General features: G+C 35.1%; 1 protein-coding gene across 1 annotated transcript in view; it reads right to left on the bottom strand.

Moving 5' to 3' along the window:
* The window catches only part of Csmd3 (CUB and Sushi multiple domains 3), a 1323831-nt gene that overhangs the window by 412696 nt on the left and 894735 nt on the right, over positions 1-16400 (bottom strand). The window contains exons 20-22 of the mRNA XM_060389430.1: positions 15107-15223; positions 11013-11228; positions 7726-7914 (exon numbers count right to left, since the gene is read on the bottom strand). Of these exons, the coding sequence (XP_060245413.1) occupies positions 7726-7914; positions 11013-11228; positions 15107-15223 (522 nt within the window). The remainder of the gene's footprint in view (positions 1-7725; positions 7915-11012; positions 11229-15106; positions 15224-16400) is intronic.

Below are 16400 nucleotides of genomic sequence, written 5' to 3'. Positions count from 1 at the left end.
ACAGCTGCACTACACTCTGAGCTCCTAATGTTCTCTTCCAGAATTCCCCCTAGATAACAAATGTTCAGTCACTGTGTCATTGTCATCAGTTCTTGGGTGTGACAGCCTCTGGCTTGTTTCTGGTCACCAGGGCAGTTTGGAGGCTTGTTCTCTGCCTTGCCACTGTTCTCTTCCTAATGTTTTTCCTGTGTGTGGGCTAGGGAAGAAAGGTGAAAGGGTAAAGCTTCTCTCTCAGCAGTTCCAGGCAAACGGCATCAACACAACATGAATGGAAGTTACTTTGTTTTCTTAATCACTTATTTGTGTCTATTTGAGCTTATAAATATTTATTTTATGCATTGGGTTACAATCCAGTGTTACTAGGTGAATTGATTGGTTGATGGATTGATCGATTGATTGATTGATGCAGATTCTAACCATGTACCCCAGGCTGGCTATGTAGTTAGCCTGGCATCACACTACCGATCTTCCCGCTTCCGTCTCCCACAAGCTGACATTGCAAACATGCAGTGCCATGGCCAGTTTTATTGATTTTGTTGATTACAGTGTTTGTAAACCCCTCTGGGTTGGTTCCTACATTCCTCTGAAATACTCCCACTGACACATTTTTTTTTTCAACCACCTCTTCTCTTCCTGGTGCTACACATGTTTGAGGTACATCTCGTGCGTTTTTTTTTTTTGCTCTAGTCTCTAAATCAGCCAGTGTCCCAAGAAACCTGGTTACTGGAAGCCAAGATTTGATGTAGGTATTTTTAAAAAAGCATAATCTAATTGCTCGAGATTAACAAAAGGGCACTTTAAAGAACATCAAAGCTGAATTAAAAAATAACAATGTGTGCATTGCTCCTGCAGTGTCATTGCTTTTTAACTCTTTCAGCTGAATGAACCAGATTCTTCAAATCCGAGCCATTACCCTTAGATCATTCTAATCTTATTTCCTTGTCATGCATAAATTTCAACCCCGCATATTCTGACTCCTCCAACTACACACATGCATGCACAGACACACACACACAGACATAGACACACAGGTGGAAAAATAAAACATGTCAACCGGACTGAAATAAGAACTTATATTCCCATCTGTGAGCATTCCTAATACACTCACACTCTCCATGAATAAAAAAAAATAGTTATGAATTTAAAAGTATGGGAAATCTTTGGAGTCATAATGATTGTTTAAATCGTTGTGCTTAGTCATAAAATATTCTCTTTAACTTGAACTGATCAATGCTGAGAAATAATCATGTTTGTATATTTAACTTATTTACCCAAAGTAGATTTTAAATACTAATCTAATATTCAAAGCCTCATACCACCTTACTTAAAGTTTGGAAGAACTTAGAAAAATGAATTAATTTCATCTTTTCTTGCACTGCAAACCTTTTTCCATGCTATTTTTTTGTTGCGTTTTATTATATTGTCCAAAGACATTTCTATTTCAGTTTGTTGATATTTTAAGATGATATAGTGGACAAAAGTTCTTATAATGCAAGACTCGAGTCCTGAGCTTGATCCCTGGAATCCATGTAAAGAAGAAAGTAGAGATACACCTGCACAAAGCTGTCCTCTGACCCCTACATGTGCACGGAGAGGCACATGCACACCCCTGTCACACACAGAATAAATGATAGTGATACAATAAATAAGGGTCAGATTATTTTAATAGGTTTATTTGTCTTATCTCTTACTTCATAAATGATCGGGTATTTAAATATACTTTCTAAATAGATTTAATCATCCACATATGATCAAGTCTGGAAAGTACAATTTAGCTATCAATGAAATTCTTACTTAAACCTTTGTAAATTTTAATAAGTAAATATTTAAAATGGAAAAAAATTAGGCTGTTGGCACATTTTTTGGTCATTATTGATAACTTTTTTAACCCATGAATTAAAAATAAAACTGTTTTCTTTTGTTTCTTTATTATCCTGTGAATAAGAATTTTAAGTAAATGATAAGACTGAAAAGTATAAATTAATACTCTACATTTTATATTTTGAAACAATGCCCCAGCCATGGTTATTCACACAAACTTACAGGCATGCATCTATTTATATACTTACAGAGCATGCTTTTCTATTTCTGTGTGTGTGGCTTGAGCAAAAGAGAAGTTTTTGTTCTTGTTTGTCCAATCAATGGCTCAAACCGTGTGCTCAGGCACCGGGAAGCTCTTTCCAAGTTCCTCTGGTCAGCTTCATCTGAATCATTCACCAGCGAGGAACACTGGAAGTTTTGGCTACAGGAGAGGGGAGGCAGTATTGTATGTGGGGAGAGTAGGATGGGAAGCCTCCAAGAGCAAGCATGAAAGGCTTGGTGTTAGAGTCACGTGAAGGCTGAGACTGTCCAAGTGCAGGTAGAAAGGTTAAATTTGTTCAGGAGTGTGCTTCTTTACTTGAATGAGTTAGAAGGATTGAGGGGAACAGATATTGGTAAGTTTACCTATTTAGAATCAATAAGAAAAACAAGAGTATGGTGGCATGTACTTGCCATTGACCCCAGCACTCAGGAATCTGAGGCAGAAACTTTAGCTGTTTGAAGCTAGACAGGGTTATACAGTGAGACTGTTCTCAAATAACAGATTTTCTCAATTAAGAAATTCCATTTTCTTTGATACATTGAGGCAGTGTTACCGGAAGATAGTGGAAGAAGAGGAGTCTGGGGAGCAAGAAGATTGTAAATTATGAGTCTTCCAGTACATTGTCAGGGTGTTATTTTTTTATTCAGCTTTGATGTTCTTTAAAGTACCCTTTTGTTAATCTCGAGCAATTAGATTATTTATGCTTTTTTAAAAATGCCTATCTTGTGGAGCTCCTGTCCACTCCAGGTCTTTCTATCTCCCCCTTCTTTCATAAGGTTCCTTGCACTTTGCCCAAAGTTTAGCTATGAGTCTTAGTATCCCCTTTGATACCCCTGTGGGTAGTATCTTTCAGAGGTCCCTTGTGGAAGGCTCCTGTTCTGTTACTTTTCTTCTCCTACTTCCAATGTCTATCGTGTTTGCCCTTCTGAATGGGGTTTTAGCCTCTTCCCTATGGTCCTCCTTATTGTTTAGCTTCTTCAGGACTATAGATTTTAGTATGTTTTTCCTATATTATATGACTATTATCCACTTATAAGTGGGTATATACCATGTATGTCTTTGTGCTTCTGGGTTACCTCACTCAGGAGCCAAAAATTACTGGGTGCGAGGGGCTCTGCAGAGACTGATACTCCAGCCAAGGAACATGCATAGACAAGATCAAAACCCCTTACTCAGATGAAGCCCAAAGGCTGCTCAGCTTACAAGTGGGATGTCTCTGACATGTACTCATGTACTCAGTGGCTGGCTCTTTGATCACCTCCCTCTGGAGTGTGCAGCCTTGCGATGCCACAGAGGAAGACAATGCAGCCAGCCCTGATGAGACCTGATAGGCTAGGGTCAGATGGAAGAAGAGAAGGACCTCCCCTATCAGTGGACTAGGGGAGGGCATACAGGGAGAGGAGGGAGGGTGGGTAAGACTGGGAGGAGACAAGAGAGGGGGCTACAGCTGGGATACAAAGTGAATAAACTGAAATAAATGAATAAATAAATGTTTAAAAATCATAAAAAAAATGCCTATCTTATTACCACAGCTTTTTACCTCAAGTGTTTGTGTCTGTTTAGCACAGTTACTGGTTTACTTTAGAGCTATTGATTTGTATAGAGGACATACTGCCAAACTCCTTTTTAAAAGAGGATTCAGAAAATTGAGACATTTTCTGAAATTTATTCAGCTAGTTAATGATAGTACGAAAAGCAATTCAAATATTTAATCCATAAATTTGCTTAGCATACATTGACTACATTGATGGTTGAATTCACAAATGAGTCATATTTAACATTACAGTGATGAGGACCTGATGCCTATAATTTCTTTAAGAAAAGCTTCGGTTTTGAGATGGAATAGACATAATTGCTTAATGATGGATTTTTCTCTTTTCTGTCTTTTTTTTTTTAGAACCTTCGAGAACAGGTTCAGATTCACACAGATGTTATACTGATAGCGCCGTGTCTCCATGCTGTCTACCCACAGCATTATTTTTCTGTTACCAACACTTATTTTTAAGCTACAAAAATCAATAAAAAAGCACTGTACGTATCTAAAAAAGACCAAAAAAAAAAGTATGTCTGTCTAACGTAGAGATCATTTTTCTCATTTGACTCATGATTAAAGCATGATTTTGTTACTTGTTGGATGTCACACACACAAATCAGTGCCATATGGAATTAGAAAGAGAAGTAGACATCAGGCGCGCCTCAACTGTTTGTGCTTGTGTCTGGAGCACAGCTGAGTGCTGGCGCCTCGGCCCCACTAGATTGGACATCAGAAGAAGAAGAAAACAGGAAACAACCTAGGAACCTACCACAGAGGGCCTCTGAAAGCCTCTGCCCTTCAGACTATCAAAGCAGATGCTGAGCCGGATGGGCAACTGTTGGGCAGGTGAACGGAATTTTAGGTAAGAACTGGGAGATAGTAAGAGCTGGAGAGGACAGGGTCTCCACAAGGAGAGCAACAGAACAGGAAAATTTGAACATAGGGAACTTCCCAGAGACTCATACTCCAACCAAGGACTATTCATAGAGATAACCCAGAACCCCTGCACAGATGTAGCCCAGGGCAGTTCAGAGTCCAATTGGGTTACATAGTAATGTGAAGAGGGACTACCTCTGACATAATCTGATTGGTCTGCTCTTTGATCACCTCCCTCTGGGGGGGAGCAGCCTTACCAGGCCATAGTAGAGGACAATGCAGCCACTTTTGATGTGAACTGACAGACTAAGATCAGAAAGGAGAGGAGAACCTCCCCTATTAGTGGACTTGGGGAGTGGCATGCAAGCAGAGGGAGGAGGGAGGGTGGGATTGGGAGGGGAGGAGGGAGGGGCTTATGGGGGGATGCAGAATGAATACAGTGTAATTGATGAAAAATTTTTAAAAAAAAGAAAGAGAAGTAGATGTGTTCTTTGGGATTTTGAGCATGAATGAGTTAATGTCTTTAAAATGACTTGGAATGCACGGGCTTCTTACAATGGGCGGAATCTTACTGAGAGACAAATCACTGTTCATATTGAACTTGCTAATCTACTTTACAAAACATCTTCCATCATTAACTGCTTGCTTGTTTGCAACATGGCCTGGCTTGGGATTCTAGTTCAGTTGGACACTGCCTGAAGATACACTCGTTTTCCTGGTTATAAAAGATGGCACAAGTTCAAACCAGATGAAATCCTAGCATAAAGAAGAGGAAGTGGATACAAAACCCCATTCCTCATCAAGAAGCTATTTGTAATTGATATCTGCTGGGAGAAGGAAAACTAATTTTCTCCAATGCAGTACATCTCTCTACTGGGTATATCTATTAACCACACTCTAGTTCAGGCTCCAGGGGGTAGTTGGCCAAAACAAAACAGACTCTTTTTTCCTGTGCTTGTCTTTTTGGTTTGGTGTTGTTTGCTATTATTTCTTTTCTTATTTAGTTGTTTATTGTTTGCTGCTGTTGGTTGGTTGGTTTTTTTTTTTTTTGTTTGTTTGTTTTTTGTTTTTGAAAGACTTGAACTGTGATAGATTTATAGGAAGTAAAATGGATGAAAGTAAAAAGTATGAATGAGAAAATTGTCCAAAAAGAAGCAGCATTGCGAATTGAACATCTGTAGGATGGCTCATTTTTGTGTCCTATTCTCAGAGAGCTAAGTATGTGGAACTACCAAGAGCTGAAAGCCAAGTTTAGCTATCCATCGAGTTTGATAGCACTCCACAGAATTAGACCCTGTTCCGTTCTATTATCTGTCCACCTGAAAATAAAAGAGAGCAAGCCATTTGTTGATAGGAATAATGTCCAACAACATGTCCTGTTTTTTTCTAACTACAGTGATCAAAAAAGTAAAAAAAAAAAAAAAAAAATAAGTGGATATATGTGGATCTAGAATTACAAAGATGAGCATATTTGTGACAAAGAGCAAACAAACTAGTAAAGTTTAATAAAAATTATAGAATTACTGAAAAAATTCTATTACTTATAGCTGTTCCATCTTCCAAGTTAAATACATACATGTGATAGGAAATATTAAGGTCAACAGACTCAATCATAAATTTCAATCAGTGTAAAAGTAGAAAAAGCTTTTATTTTTTTAATTTGAAACTGTATGTAAGAGTCTCACAGCAAAATTTGCTTTCTAAAATTGTCCAAATATTCTTTCACCCTTCCAATTAAAGATCTATATATGAATAAATTAAATATAATGAGAAATTTAAGGTTTTTTGTTTTTGTTTTTGTTTTTGTTTTCTGAGTTAGTAACTGTCTAGTATTTGTCACCTTAGGAGAAAATTTTTTCCCTTTCTTGTAAAATTATGACTTTTGAAATTTTCTAATTATTTTTTTTATAATTTTATTTTTTTCTTATCAGTTACATTTAAAAATTTTTAACTCTGTGTGACTGTGAGCCTGTGTCTAAAGAGGCTTCCGAGATACTGCTATAAAGGACTGGGCATATTGGGAGATTTACCTTTGTACAAATCATGCTCAAGCTCAATCCTACCACTTACAAACTTGATCTTGGGTACATTATTTAACATATAAGGATCAAGTATTACAGAAAAAAATAGGAAAATCAATATATTCGGCATTGTGAGCATTAAGTGAGATTCTGTTGTATGAAGGAGGATATTATAACCCTCACCACACTGAAACTCAGGAATATTGATTTATGCCCAATTATAGGTATTTCTTAATAAATATATATATATATATATTTTTCTTTCAGGACAATAAACACTAATAATTATTGAATGTCCAGTGACCTGAGATTGTTCTTATCTCTGGAGTGTCTGTTTAAATGGAAAGTAGCTTAAATAATGATGAAAAAAAATCTACTTATTTTTGTCCCTTATTTTGACAAAATACCCATTTAAAATTTTATTAGATCCAGGCTTTTTACACTTAAATTACTGCTAGTCTTTATCTCACAACACGAATAACTATCAATCCATTTATCATGAGTTAATAGGTGCCTTAAAATTCTTATCTGCTCTATAATTGACTCGTTTTTTTCTTGTAATTTTCTTTTATACCTATAAATTACAAGTAATAAAATAGTGTCAAAACATCCGTCAGAATATAGCATCAAAACAATAGATTTCACCATATAAGCATTTCTATAGAAATTGTCCAGTGCTAGATTCTGAGTGCTGGACTGTTTGATAATGGGGCAATTTACCTTTCTAGCCATTTCTTCATACTCAAATTGACTGTTCCCCCTCCTTGTTGTGAGTGAGTTATCAGGGAAAAAAAAAAAGAATTTAGGTATGTAAATCAGACACCTAGAGACAGAATAAACCAATCACAAAAGAATCACTCAGAAATCTTCATGTTAATTTTAACTTTTAGGAAATGAATCCATGCATTATTTCAGGTTTTGTAATTTTTATTATCTTGTTTAGTTCTCTGTGGATCATCAATGTATTTATCTTATGTCTGTTTTATTTGTTTTTATTATTATCTGAAAACCAGTTGAGAAGCATAGTTGTTTGATTGGAGCAGCAGAATAATTGGGGTATACCATATTGCCAAATTGAAAAGAAAATAGAAGTAACTAATGTGAAAGAAATGCAGAAATTCAACAGATTATAAGAAAAAAAAGTGTGTAATCATGCAACTTCATGGACAGTGACTACACATACAAGCAAATGAAAGCAGCTGACCACGTACCCACACACCTTGGCAGAGGTGCACTCCACACTCGCCGGCCACCGCCAAGACAGGTGATCTCCGAAGAGCCTTCCAGTCTGTAACCCAGCGAGCAGGAGAAGGTCAGAGTATCACCAACCCCAAAGCTGAACCCAACTCGGCTACCATACTGAGGAATTCCAGGGTCTTCACAAGGCTCAAGGTTATATTCTGTAAGGGTTAAATAAATCACACAGAAAAGAGAAATGAGAGTGATCATTTTAAAAATACATTTCTTATATTTAAAACCTTGCTGTGCTATATATGGGGGCACTTCATTTTCTTTGTGTGCATGTGTTACATTTAATAACTAAGAGAGTACTTTCATGTGTGAAATTTAGTGAGGATGGGAAAATGCTACCTGATTGATAAGCTGAAAATGTAACTATGCATTTCATGATGTTTTTTTTTTCAGCATTAGAAATCTGTTCCACTTTATAAAGTTTTGAATTATAGTAATGACATGAGGGATGTGTATTTTCAAACAAAAGTAACATTTGAAATGAAATCATTATCAGTAAGAAAAATGTACCTTTCACTTAACTGCTTTAATTGAAATGGTGATGGCTGTTGTGCATCTAGTGTCAGGTGTTCAATTAGCTCACATTCTGAAAAACATCTATCTTCACATGGAAAAGTTCATGTAAGAATGAAGGAACTCTACACTGGTAATAATTACTTGATGGATTTATACAGTAACCCTCCCCAGGCAGTGAGTGAACATGTGAAAATGCGTGACTGAACAGTTTTCAAGGTAACAGAATGGTTTTTGAAACATTATAATTTATCTGTAGACTTAATAAGAAACAGCTCTCCTAAATATATTTCCAGGAGACTATTTTTTAACCAGTCACTATGGTAAAGATAAACAAACAAAGAGGGTTTTTAATGTCATTATTTGGTGTGAATTATTTGGGTGTACCTCAAATATCTAGATTTAAATTGATTAGATTCATATATAGATTACTTCAATTATTCTAGTACTTAAGTATTTTCATAAAAATATTTAGATAATTTAAAGGACAAGATTGGCACTTATGTATTCATAAACACATGTAACAACTTTATTGTAGAAAAAAATTGCATTTGTATCATTGTATGTGCATTATATGTAATAATTTCAATGTTCTCAAGTCAGCATATAATTTACTTGCTAATGTGTTTCTATATAGAGAGATAGTTTTTATGCTATTATAATAATACAGTGCAACTTCATGTGGTAAGTATACATTTTATTTTTATTATTATTACAATTTATTCACTATGCATTCCGGATGTAACCCCTTCTTTCATCTCCTCCTGTTCCCGACATTCCTCTTTCCTCCCTTGCTATGTCCCTCCCTTAGTCCACTGGTAGTCCACTCCCCTACTATCTGACCCAGCCCATCAGGACTTATCAGGACTATATTGATCCTCCTTCTCAATAGCTAAAAGAAGCTAAACCACAAGGAGGACCCTAGGAAAGATGCTTAATCCTCATTCAGAAGGGCAAACAGGATAGACATTAGATGTGGGAGAAGACAAGGGACAGTACAGGAGCCTACCTCAGAGGACCTCTGAAAGACTCTACCCAGCAGGGTATCAAACAGAAGCTGAGACTCATAGGTACACCTTTTTATAACCCTTATCCTAATAACTTTTCTTGGAACTCAAGTCATACTAGAGCTGGGATCTGCAATTAATATCCCTGTAGGCTATTCATGTTGGAACTGAAAATAGCACAATGACACAAGATTTCTGGCACAAGGAAAGGATCCTTACCCAGGTTAGGGCTCATTGCACATCATTGTTAGCTTGGATACATAGCTAAGATTTCCTGTATTTGATTTCATCCTTTCAGTAAGTGGTAATACTGCAACAGAAGATGCAGTGGCAGACACATTTCTTTCCTTTACATTCTAGCTATAATTTTAAATAAATTGTTTCCATTAAAAATTTTGTTATACTTTTTTCTATTAATCAAAGAAAGAGCAACAACCTCACATAAAGCTTTAGGCCAGGAGTTATACTAACAGTGTCATTTGTCTATAAATGTTGTTGTTGCCTATGAAAGTCTATTCATACTTCTTTCTTATAAATTTTATATGCAAAAATAGGAAAAGTAAATTTATTTTTTATCTTGGTCAGTCAGTATGTCATTATAAGACAAATAAAACTAGATAGATTTCACTAGTTTAACTCACACTTTTTGCATTTCTAATTAATATTATTATTTATTACAATCTATTCACTTGTTATCCCTGCTGTAGTCCACTCCCTTATTTCCTTCCAATTCCACCTTCCCTCCCTCTTCTCCCCCTATGCTCCTCCTCTAGTCTAATAATAGGGGAGATTCTCATGCCCTTCTATCGGACCCTAGCCTATCAGGTTTCATCAGGACTGGTTGAATTGTCTTCCTCTTGGCATAACAAGGCTGTACCCCCATCAGAAGGAGGTGATTAGAGACCCTGCCATTGAGTTCATGTCAGAGACAGCCCCTGCTCCTTTACTAGGGTACCCAATTGGTGACTAAGTCTATGGGCTACAACTGAGCAGGGATTTTAGGTCCCATCCATGCATGGTTCTTATTTGGAGTATCAGTCTCTTCAGGAAATCCCTGGGAGAATTTTTTTCCCCTCTGTTGGTTTCCTTTTGGAGCTCCTGTCCCCTCCAGGTCTTTCTGCTTTCCCCATCGTTCATAAAATTCCATGCACTCCGCCCAAAGTTTGGCTATGAGTCTCAGCCTCTGCCTCAATACCTTGATCAGTGGAGTCTTTCACAGGCCATCTGTGGTAGGCTCCAGTGTCCTGTTCCCTGTCTTCTCTTGCTTCTGATGTCTATTTAACTCACATTCTTTATTTGAGTCCAATTGATAAAACATGAAAGAATTATAGCAATTATATATAATTTATATATAGAACATATAATATTTTTATTATTAGAATACTCACTTTAAGTTCAATAAGTATTTTAGATGGTTTTGGCCATCAGAATGTCACTTGAGTTTCAGATAAAGAGAATTAAATGATTGTTATTTTAGTGACATTTTAGATCATTTATTCACTGATTAATTATTTGCCTTTTATTTAATGTTTTGTATTGTGTGACTGCAGACAATCTTCAAGGCATCCCAAAGCTTCTCAAAGTGTATTTTTCCTTTGTTTTTCTAATTTAAACATTTTTCATTTTTTCTGCAATTTTCCCATTTTTGTTTGTCATGTTAATAATAATATTATAAACTTAATCATTTTAGGTTTACTGAAAGACTTCTAGTTTCATTGTTTTCTCACCAGAGAACGTGATATTGAATCCTTCATATGATATTGAAAAGTCTGAAATGAAGCGTAACTGAGCCCTGAAGTTTCCATAGAGACCAGCATTGATTGTTGAAGGAAGTTCTGAACCAGTGAGGCGCGCCAGTGGCTGGGTAAAACTACCATTCTCTGTGATCAGTAAATAGTCATGGTGATCTTCTAAATGAAAAGTGTGAAAGTTGAACTGCACACCTGCAAATAAAAAGTAGGAATATTAGACATACATTGGGCAAAAACATGTTAATGCACTATAAAAAGTTGCCATGAACATAAAGCATTCATATGCTTGGTTTGAAATGAAATCTGGAAAGGAAATCCACTGTTACCACATATTGTAAATGTACACAATAATTATTATCCTTTGTGTTTTTTCAGATTATTTATGAACAATATGCTGGGCAAAACCTAGAAACCATGGGAACATGTCTGGAAAAGAATAACTTTATTTTTACAGTTTCAAGGAAAATATGTATCTTTGTAACTTCCTGGTGTCTGTCACGCATGTTTTCTCCATTTTTCTCCCGTCTCCTCAGACAATATGAAAATGGTGTTAGTGAACTCTCAACTTTCAAACAAACCTAAATCTAGTTCAGAAAAAAAATAAACAAAGCAAACACAGGGAGATAATATTTATTAAAGAAGTATAATAACTCGTTATCCATTTATTTTTATACCTTTCAAACCTTCCTTATAATAAGCTGAAGTGTGGACATCATCTGTGAACTTACTGAATTTTGAACACTAAATGATCAGTTTCCAGACAGTAGGAACACTGATATGTACACTTCTGACGCTAGAACTACTGCCATGAAAATTGTTGTCACTTCACTGTGACACACACCATTGATCCCTGAGCTTCTAACGGCACAATCCAGTTTTCTATTTTATATAAATGTTCTTATAGTTTCTATAATTGAATTATGAACTACTGTTCTTTGGGGTCTGGTTTGTACTCAACATTAGACATGTGTGGCTTAGATGTTGATCACATTCACTTATCTGCTCAATTGTTGATGATCATTGAGGTGCCTTGCATTTATCATGAATTTGTTTGTGCCAATATTAATATGCAAAAATGACTTTAATGTACACATGTATTAATTTCTCTACATGAATATATAAGAGTAGAATGATTACACCCTTAGGTCATACATTCAGTTTTAAGAAGAATGGCTTTACAAAATATCTGTTCTGATCTACATTTCCAATAGGTAAGTATGGTAGTTCTGCATCCTTACTTATACTTCTCAGTTTTATTTCTACTATTGAGGAAATAGAGAACAAACCAACAATGGGATAAAATATGAGAAGACGAGCATATGTATGTTTTTATTTAAATATGTTCTCATATACATTGATTTTTTTTCAGGGAAAATTAAGGTTTCTGATAAATACTGATTCTGATAAGGCCTTTTCAAGTATGTTACTTTTTTTGTTGTTTTATTTTGCATTTGTTTTATTCTCTCTATCAATAACATGGATTTCCAATGCAGATGAGAAAAGAGTGTTTGGTACAGTGGAATAACTTAACACTTATTAACTGTTGTTCATCGTTTAATCCTAAAGATGTAGCATCGTGGAAACAGAAGTAATAGTCAAAGATTGTTTAGAGGCTTCTAAAGGCAATGACTTTCAACAGAGACATGGGTTGAGGAACAGGCCTGGGTCAGGCATGAGAAAGAACATAGAAAAAGACAAAATCTTAAAAGGCAGTGAGAGGAAATGCTTGGGATTAAAATCACAGTTCTTTCCCCTTCTCATGGGAATGACTTTTCAAGATGCTTTGTTAAAGTGAGTTAAGTGAGAGATACTCTTGTAAATCCTTGACCTTAAAGTCAAAAATATCAGTGAGGTCTCAGTTATGTTAGTCATTTAACCAGTGATAGCTTTGAAGGTGATTTTATGTTTTATTTTCCAACTTGTAAACTTACAGGTTTGTACTTTATTTGTACATTATAACCTAAAGATCTTGTGTTGTATATTTTATTTTCTGCCAGCTCTCTATCTCCACAAGAAAACACGTAGCTTAATTTTTGTTTGCTCATGAATCTGTTTTCTTCTTTGATACAGAGCATTAGTCTTATGTGCTCAAACAGTCAATAAATATGTGTAATAAAGAGATTATTGGCCATATATTTGGAAACATTTTACATCTTACTTCCAAGATTCTTATAAATCTTATAAATTCTTATAAATCTATTGATGTTTACACTTAAGTATAAGAATCCTCTGACATTATAATGCAAATATAAATGAAAGGCAATTAACTTTAAAATTCCATCATAGAATCTTTAAGTCAAAAAATGTGATGAAATCTAGCACAATTACAAAGATATGTAGAAATAACCTGCTGCATATGTAATTACAGAATGTGAGGTACTGAGGATAACTGCTACCTAAAGTCACAATAATCTTAAAGCATAAACTGTGAGATTAAACAGTCATAAATTAGTACTATGCCACAGGGATGAAAGAATTAATGAGAATGAATGCAGGCCTCATCAATGGAGACTTCTGCAACATTTGTGTTTAGCTGTGTAACTCTGAAACTTTAGAGTGAAGTACTTCCTTAGCTGGGTCATCTTCAGAGGAAGAGACCTGGAACGGTGATTTGCTTGGTGTTTTATTTGTATTTATAGTTTTGGTGGCAAGGTTCTTACCTTAGAAATCCAACTTGTATAACAATTTAAGAAATGATTAGGGCTTCTCCCAAGGAACATCCCTGTAATCGGAACTAGTCACAAAAAGATGCCACTCCGTGTCTCTAGACACCCATAAGTAGAAATCAATGTGGCTTGTGAAAGGTTAGACTATCCTCTTCTCCCAACTCTAAGTCCTTCAAGTCACTTTGTCTTGTGTTTGGAACAGTGCTTCAAGCAAACACTGCTAGCTCTTAAAAGAAGGTACCTAAACCTGCATTCTTGGGCATGTAAATACTGATTTAATTAACACTTACAGCCTGTAAAGATGTGAAAACTTAAGTGATAATTAAACCTCTGTTTGCATAGCAAGCAACTTGTAGTCCTCTATTTTTTTTTTTTTTTTTTTTTTGTATAATGTTAGGGAGTTTATTTTAAACTCACTTCATCCACTGCACAGCAAAATAATAGGATGTTTTCTTTAATTTCCAACAGAAACTTCTGTATCCTAGAAAACTACACACACCAGATTTATAATAACAACAACTTCACTGCTTCTGGGACTTCCTATATCCTCATTTTAACAGTTTTTCATAGCAGCTTTTGAGTCACTATTGGAAACATAACTAGAGCTCAATAAAATGGTGTAAAATTTTATTGAAAGAAATTTGTTTAATAAAAACCACAAAATTACATTTGCTAAAAATCATTTAGAATTAAGACATTCTGATAGTATTTTTCCATTGTTACTTTTTACTTTGGATTTATTGCGGTTTTCAATAGTAACAATAAAATAAATATTAACAATGTCTCAACAATTGTAAACTAAAAACACTTAAAACTGAATTTAAAGATAAGTCTATGCTTCTAGGTTAATAATGTTGGATCATTATCACTTTAATATTTTGGGATGTTAATCTTTCCAGTGCTGCTCTTTTGATGAATTTTCTTGTTAATTTACTAGTCAAATTCCAATAGCATTAATTATAACCACTGGAGTACCACATCACCTTTCAAATGAATGCTCATTTCAAAAGATATAGATAAATATTTACTATGAACAAAGTACTATTTTAAAGATTTCCTTTATGATGTGAGACACATAATTTGGCTGAGAAGACACATGGAACAGTTATAAATTTATGGAGAGCTATCATTATAAAAATATTTTTTACACAAGTATGATGAACTAAGCTCCATCCAATGCTGATCTCTTTCAGGTTTTATTGCTGAAAAAACTCCAAATATTTGCTATACTGTCAGAAAAGTCAGCTAACTCCAGAAAAATTTTGATTTAAAAATGAGCACTTTTAATTGAATTGAATTTTAGTACTTACCTAGTTTTGGACATTAAAATAAATGGCTAAAATAAAGATGTATCCAAATAAATACTTAAACAATTATTCAATATTCTTGAATAAAACAAAGTACCTTTTCCATGGGTTACATCAACTGTCCATGTACAATTCAGAGAATTTGGATAAAATTCTGGGTAACCAGGTGATAAGATTGTCCCACTAGGTCCTCTCACATCTCCTCCACATAGTGCTGAAAATACAAAGAGAACGTTTTTGTCAGTTACCGTTGGAGAGGCAGAGGCTGAACAAATTTCTCATCTCCTCTCAAAAGAGGATGAGTCCCATTATGTTTGTCTAATCAACTTCCTGTTAATAAGAGGCGTATGTAAAGACCTCTTTCAAATACAGCAAAATCCTCTCATCCATTTCAGCAGCAGGGAAGAAAAATGTATTAACAGTTTCTGAGAATTATCACAGGCCCCAAGAGAACATAGCCCAGTATTTCACATTTGAATTTGAAGTATATCCTTACACTTTTCTAATTATAAGCAACATTTGCATAAATTGGTGGTCAATTAAACATGAGTAATTAATTGTTTAGCAGCTTCTCTTATTAAACACTAAGAAATGAGTTAATTATGTAAAATTGTTTTCTATAGATTCCTGAAGGGAAGTGTGTCACACATCATGGGATTCCTTTTAAAGCAGTAAAGGAAGATGTGAAAACAGTTTGAAGTCATCATTGCTTCAGTACTTCATTGAGAAATGAATATCATAAACAAAATGGGATTCTTGCAGGGACAAAGATGCTACAGCTATCTTGGTGATAAAGTCTATAAGCAATATGTCAGAAAAGTCAAGGCAAATAAAAGTTTATGATCTGCCTTTGAATAAATTATCTGAATCAATATTCACATACTTTCAGAAAAATGTTTCTATCTTCCACCATATGAAAGTCATCAGAGCCTATATTACACATTGGAATCAACAATTATTTAATTTTATCTGTGTTAAGAGACCAATAAAAGACATAGGTCAGATTTACTTTCTGTTCTACATGAAAAGGCAAACTCCTTCAGATATGGACAAGGCAGTAAAAACCATGTTTTTAAGCTACTTTCCCCAAGATAACAGAAAGTTCAGTGATCTTTATCTTTGTTTCCTACCACGATCACAGTTTTCTTTCCACATATCTGTGACGATTCTGGGAGGTGGCAAGACAGTCTGACCTCTCCCTAACTTTGACTGACAGGAAATGCTGAGTCAATGATCTCTAGGATTATTTAAGCATAAAGGCTTGGACTTACTAACTGAAAATATAAATACATCTATGTGGTATTTTATACATATATCTACAGACGTAATGACTACGACCTTTTATTGAGGTAACTTAGCAAGCAATATTCCTAAAATTAAGCACACACTTC

This window comes from Meriones unguiculatus, chromosome 8 (assembly GCF_030254825.1).
Source record: "Meriones unguiculatus strain TT.TT164.6M chromosome 8, Bangor_MerUng_6.1, whole genome shotgun sequence".
NCBI classification, from domain to species: Eukaryota; Metazoa; Chordata; class Mammalia; order Rodentia; family Muridae; genus Meriones; species Meriones unguiculatus.
The sequence above is the reverse complement of the archived record's forward strand: the minus strand, read 5'-3'. Positions and strand labels throughout refer to the sequence as shown.